Source organism: Dendronephthya gigantea, unplaced genomic scaffold (genome assembly GCF_004324835.1).
Source record: "Dendronephthya gigantea isolate DGI-Jeju-01 unplaced genomic scaffold, DenGig_1.0 000007F, whole genome shotgun sequence".
NCBI lineage: Eukaryota > Metazoa > Cnidaria > Anthozoa > Malacalcyonacea > Nephtheidae > Dendronephthya > Dendronephthya gigantea.
In genome coordinates, this window is record NW_021163017.1 from 2149971 (window position 1) to 2155970 (window position 6000).

The window sequence follows — 6000 nt, forward strand, 5'->3', positions numbered from 1 at the left end:
CTGCTTATATCCCAAGCGAATTCCACCACAGTTATTGCGAAAAATCCTATTCATTGAAATATTCACTGAAATATCGCAATCTATTGAATCTCCTCCAGACTGGAAAACTCCCCACGTATCGTTGTCGGAAATGTCGTTTTCCTTGATTTCGGCATCACATCGGTGTATACGTACTCCACTATGACCATTGGAATAAACATTATTTTTATAGATATTTGTGAGATTATTGGCATCAGAGACGTCAATCCCATTTTGCAAATTGTGGTGAATATCACACTTGCTCACGACACAGGATTTTGACCTGTTTTGGCTTTGGACTAAAACACCGTGCTTTCCGTTGCCACGCAAGAAACTGTCTGCCACGACAACGCTGCCTTGCTCAAAACATGACAGACCACAGCCTTTACTGTATTCGAAACAGCATTGTTTTGCATTCAAATCACCACGAGTTGTTACGGCGTCCGTGTTATCACCATGAGAAGTGAATTTACAGCCAAATAATTCAACAAAGGACTCAGGCAAACAATTCAATCGACCTTCATAAAAAACGAATGACAGATTTACCAGCATGCATTTCAACACGTTAATGCTTCCATCTAACTCCAAGGAGACTGAACATCTTTTTCTTGTTCCAATAAGGACACAGTTGTTCCAGGGTTCGGCGAATGTTGCAACACTTAGGATATACTCCGGTGATCCCAGAAGCAAAATCTTTAACTCATCGTCTTGTAATTTGTCCAAATAAATCGCTTCTCGAAGTTCATCAACAGAATTACAAATAAAGATACGATCCTGCAAACCCAAGAAAGTATCTTTGAATAGAGAATCACCGGAAAATATATGCGGATTGTGATAAAAAGCTAAGGCAGCAGCTATTTCAGCCCGGACAATTTCCTCCGAGTCTTTAAGTGCCAAAGCTACTTCAGCAAAACCTTTCCAACAATCTGAAAAACGCGCTAATTTATCACCCGCATCCTCAGACGATAAATTAGTTTTCAATCTTGAGGTTAAATCAACGGTAGAAGAATTCTCATCTTTTTTCGATTTCTTTGATCTCGGCTCAGCATCAAGTTCATCATCCGCTGTAGCGGTTTGTTCAGGGAGAGCTGCATGACCAACAAAAGGAGGTGAGCAAAATCGATTAATCTCTGTCTGAAAGGACTTGGGTAAAGGAATGCGAAGTGGAAACAAGGAATTATTGGAAATATCACTTTTTACATTTTCACATTCTTTCAACGGAAGCCAGTCTAATATGCGATATCCAAAGTTCAAAGCACGTTTTGCTTCTTTCTGTTTACGATTAGCACTCAAGTGCACGGCACATTCGTAAAATATCTTGGCTGTTTCAGGAAACCACAGTGGATCTAGACAAACAGGCGTCTCCAACAAATCCTCCATGCTTCTGCACAGATTATGACCATGCATACAAAATTTAGACCACATGTAGAATTGAGAAGAATGTTGTTGAAAATCTGAAAAGGCGATGTTTTGCTCCTCGGGATTATTTTCATTCACAAATTGACTGGGTGAAGAACATTTGGCGAATGCAAAAGAAAGCATCCGAACAGCGTCTGTGATACTTTTAGCTTTCGACTCAGGATCAAGACTGTCTTTGACCAGTTCCTGGACCAAGCGATGCGTACTGACGGACGTAGAGTGTTCGTCGACATACTTGAAAAGTGAAAAGTCGGTCAATAATTTCAGAATCTGACGGCTGCCCAAAGGGGATGACACACATCTACAATACGAGACGCTTTCTACTTCGGGCTTTCCAACGTTGATCAATTCTTCTTCGATCTCGTTTCGATTGAAAAACGCACAAGCATTCAAAAACCGTACAGCTTCCTCGCCGTTCGAACTTTTCTTTATATGTTCCATGTTGATACGCCATGTTGTGTGGACAGCGATACGATCCAGTGACTCTTTACCTTGTGCAAAAGCGCACCCTTTTTGTTGTTCAAGCAGTCGCAAGCGTTCGTCTTTATATTGCTTCAGGTATGAAGAAAAACTACATTTACGCCTATTATTAATATAAGCTCCGACTTGTTCCAAGGCAAGTGGCAATCTTCCCAGCTCCTCACAAAGACATTCAGCATCACTGTCAAGTTTTTCATCATGAGTTATGCCAGATCTGGAAAAAAGAAATTGCGTCGCTTCTTGAGGCTGAAAGCATTCTAATCGAAGATAACACTGATCGTCAAAAACCGAAACTTCATTGAGAAGTCGCTCTGGATTTCGCCTGGTAATCACGACAAAGTGTCCACAGATACTTGTGTGCGAAGGGAAGGAAAGAAATTCCATCATGTTGGATGAAAGTTCCAGTTGATCCAAGCAGTCGAGCACAATAAGACATGGGTCATTGGTTGTGCTAATCCTTCTTAGGAGAAGTGCCAAATTCGAATTGAATGAATTACCAGAGACAATTTCTGACGAAATATAATTCACCGACTTGTCAAGAAACGTATCATCTTCAGCAGAGAACCAATAAACCCCTCCTTTGTAGAAATCCTTCATCTGATGAGCATACTCGGTGACAAGGCTTGTTTTACCAATTCCACCCAATCCACATACTGCTGCGACACGGACTTTCTTTTCGTTCGATGTTTCTCCAACTTTCAAAATACGTTTAAGCTCTTCGATTTCTTTAATCCGACCAGCAAAATAAAGATTTCGTGCCGGTGCACTGAAGACATAAGGCAGCTCCCTTTCGGTAAGATATCTTTCAATTTGTGTTCCAATTATTTCGACATGACGACGCAGGTCGTCAATTTTCAAAAGTACTGTAAATAGCTGTAATACAGCAAATAATTTACGTCAACTAAACTACTTTACTTCTGCTATAAATTAGGATGAATTATAAGAACAACTAAATTTTAGTAAGTCTAAATGAACAACGAAGTGGTCTAAATTGTTCCTAGTATATGTATGGGATGACACAATCGATCAAGTATACAAGTCAGCAAATTGTAATTTTCAAACCTGGTTTTCTTCTAAATTCAATGTCTGCACAGATAAACGAAGTTCATCAACAAGCTCTTTGAGTAAACTCGAGGTGTGGATGTCGAAAGGTTGACTACGGAAACACAACTGCAACTCTGAGAAAAATGTCGATCATTATTTTGTATGAAAACTTTCAAGAGAAAGTTATATCCCATGCAGTTTGACTTTACATGCTATATAAAACGACCTGACTGATCATAATCATTAATTTTGACAAAAGACGTCAGAAAATATTTAGATTTTCATAGAAATGCTTTCTTGCACGAGCTAACCAGAACAACGTGCTGAATTGCCAGGAAATTGCTATTGATTCACTAAATACGTAATACCCGAGGACGCAATAGAAGAAAAATTTGATTTCCTTTATGCTTAACACTTTACCTTTATCTTTCCAACTATTCAGATCATCACATATTTGTTGTTCCTTTTCAAGTGAGAGATTCACATTCTTCAGCAAAGTTTCCATACAAAGAAAAGCATCATTAAATTTTGCCTCAGTCCAGTTTGCAAAGTTGCAATGTGCCCACTCGTTTCTGATGTCAGACCGGACTGTCTTTGCATCAGCAGCAGCTGCTGTAAATGGAGCAGCTTCGCAAATCAATGATAAGATTGCAGAAATATCCATTGTTTGGTCAAAGCCAGTAAACTTAGACATTAATGGCTGAACAAACAACTTTGCTAAAGACAATGGGTCTCTAACTGCATAATCATATAACCATGGTGATTTATGAACATTATTGTTGTTAATGTTCTTATAGTTGAGTTTTATAGTTGATGGATTCAACTGTTTTTTATGTCGGTGATACACCTGTTTGTCAATCTCAGTCGGTGGTTGACATAGAACATGATGCCATTTTGGTATTTCGGTTGCCAGGACATTTCTCAACGCAGGTGGGAGAACTTTGGTCAAACACACACCAATAACAACCCATCTTCTTTCCTCGTCCGTTATTACGGTGGTTGAGATGGCACTATAGAATCAAATACATCATAATTGAAGTTAACAACGTTGTCTCAAACAGGATCAGTAACTACACAAATTGCACTTGTGTGTCGATATCAGTCGGTGGTCGACACAAATCATTATTTCATTTTGTTATTTCAGTTGCAAGGACATCCCTCAATGCAGGTGTAAGAACTTTGGTCAAACATATACCACGGTGGTTGTGGGGATGGCATAAGCCATTAATCATAAACTGCCATCAAAATGACAATTATAAATAAAATTCTTTCAATTAGTTGCCACTTTAAGTTAAATCACGCGAGCTATTAGTTTGTTGATGCGTTGGCCGCAGATTGATAGATAGATACTCGAAATCTAATTAGAATTACATATGATTACATTTGCATGGGATTACATTTTGTTTAAATAAATAAGCGGTTCAAGAGTTCTTAGTAAGGCTTCCCCCCGATTAAGTCGCGTTAATTGTCATATTACACAACATATGCAATTCTATAATTAGAAGCTAGAATTTTCAGTAGCTATCTGTCTATCTATCTATCTGCGACGTTTATAGGATCTTCTTATAACTTGAAACACAAAGTTGGGAATGATCAATGTAATAGTAATGATTAATGATAAACCTGTTACTCGCTACTCCTCTTTTCGCTTTTTGAGAGTAGAACTAGACGAAAAATGAGCTGGAATAAGCATATAGATGCTACATGCAAAAAAGTTGCCTCCGGCATTGGAATTATTAAAAGAGTAAAACAATTTGTACCGTACGAAACTTTACAAAATTTGTATAATTCTCTCGTGCTCCCATATTTTGATTATTGCTCTCCTTTATGGGATAATTGTGGAAGCTTACTCATTGAAAAATTGCAAAAACTACAAAATAGGGCGGCAAGAATTATGAAGGGACCACCTACGAAGGTAAGATCAACAGATTTGCTTCATGCTATGTTGTGGAAGAATCTGAATGATAGACATAAAATGAATAAATCTGTTTTTATGATTAAAATACTAAACAACCTCTCATCCCCCAAACTTAAAACATAAATTCATTACCAGGGAGACAAATATGAGGAATTATATTCTTAGAAATGGCGACATAAATCTCTCACTTCCTAAACCAAAACCGGAATATTTCTTCATAAGATTCAATAAACTCCATTAAATAGCAGTTGTATAGGCACCTATGCCCACATATGGGAATGCACGTGCTGTTAATTTTAGATATGCGATTAAAGAGCCTATGAAAACGCTTCATGGTAAAAATATATTCCACATAGCTACCTCTCGACTATAGCGGCTCTTGTTTTTTCTACTTCTTCCATGTTTTTAATCTCAACCTTCAAACCTTCAACTTTGATCTTAACCTGAGAAAATTCGTTTTCCAAACGTTGTTTTATTCCTCCGGATTCATAATCTTGTAAAATTTCAAGAAATCTCTTTTCTGTTAAACAACGCAGTTTAACACGTAGTGATCCTGCTTCAGCATTCGGATTATCTTGGTCTTCTCGATTATAACCAAAGACTACGTTAACAACATCCTGGATTAAAGGTCTTAACAACCTATAGCTCAACAGAACTCCTAGTGTAGTCACTCCAACGCCCAATCCAATGTATCCACCGAGTTCACATAATTCTCTAGCCACCTCTATATTGTCAGTGGTGATTATGAATGAAAAGTTCCCACTATGAGGTCCGAAACCGAAAGCGACACCACCTTGAAAAGTACCTTCCATTGCAAAAAATGGGCTGAAATGAAGAAAACATGCATGAAATTAAAGGCGCAAAAACAACTCTGGCTGGTGGGTCTCCGCCGTTTCTGTTTCTGAGAGAGGTACAGGAAAAGGCGGTTGCAATTAATGGCCCATAAATTCAGGACGATATCATCCCTATGATATCGTCCCTCAAGCGATAAAACTGATATCACCTCGCCCCTCATGAATTTTGTATTGCAAAATACATGCATTATATTGCATGAATATTGTTAGAGGGACAGTTACGTTCATTTGAGAGCATTCTAACTGGTTTTGAGCAGTTCTTTTTGA

At 38.2% G+C, this 6000-nt stretch overlaps 1 protein-coding gene across 1 annotated transcript; it reads right to left on the reverse strand.

Moving 5' to 3' along the window:
* Window positions 1–2120: 2120 nt before the first annotated feature.
* LOC114517184 lies at window positions 2121–5691 on the reverse strand. Its single transcript, XM_028536843.1, has 6 exons — window positions 5685–5691; window positions 5240–5399; window positions 3382–3971; window positions 2980–3095; window positions 2271–2790; window positions 2121–2131 (listed from the first exon to the last, which is right to left on the reverse strand). Exons 1-6 carry the CDS (start codon window positions 5689–5691, stop codon window positions 2121–2123), a joined length of 1404 nt encoding a protein of 467 aa, XP_028392644.1.
* Between the last annotated feature and the right edge of the window lie 309 nt (window positions 5692–6000).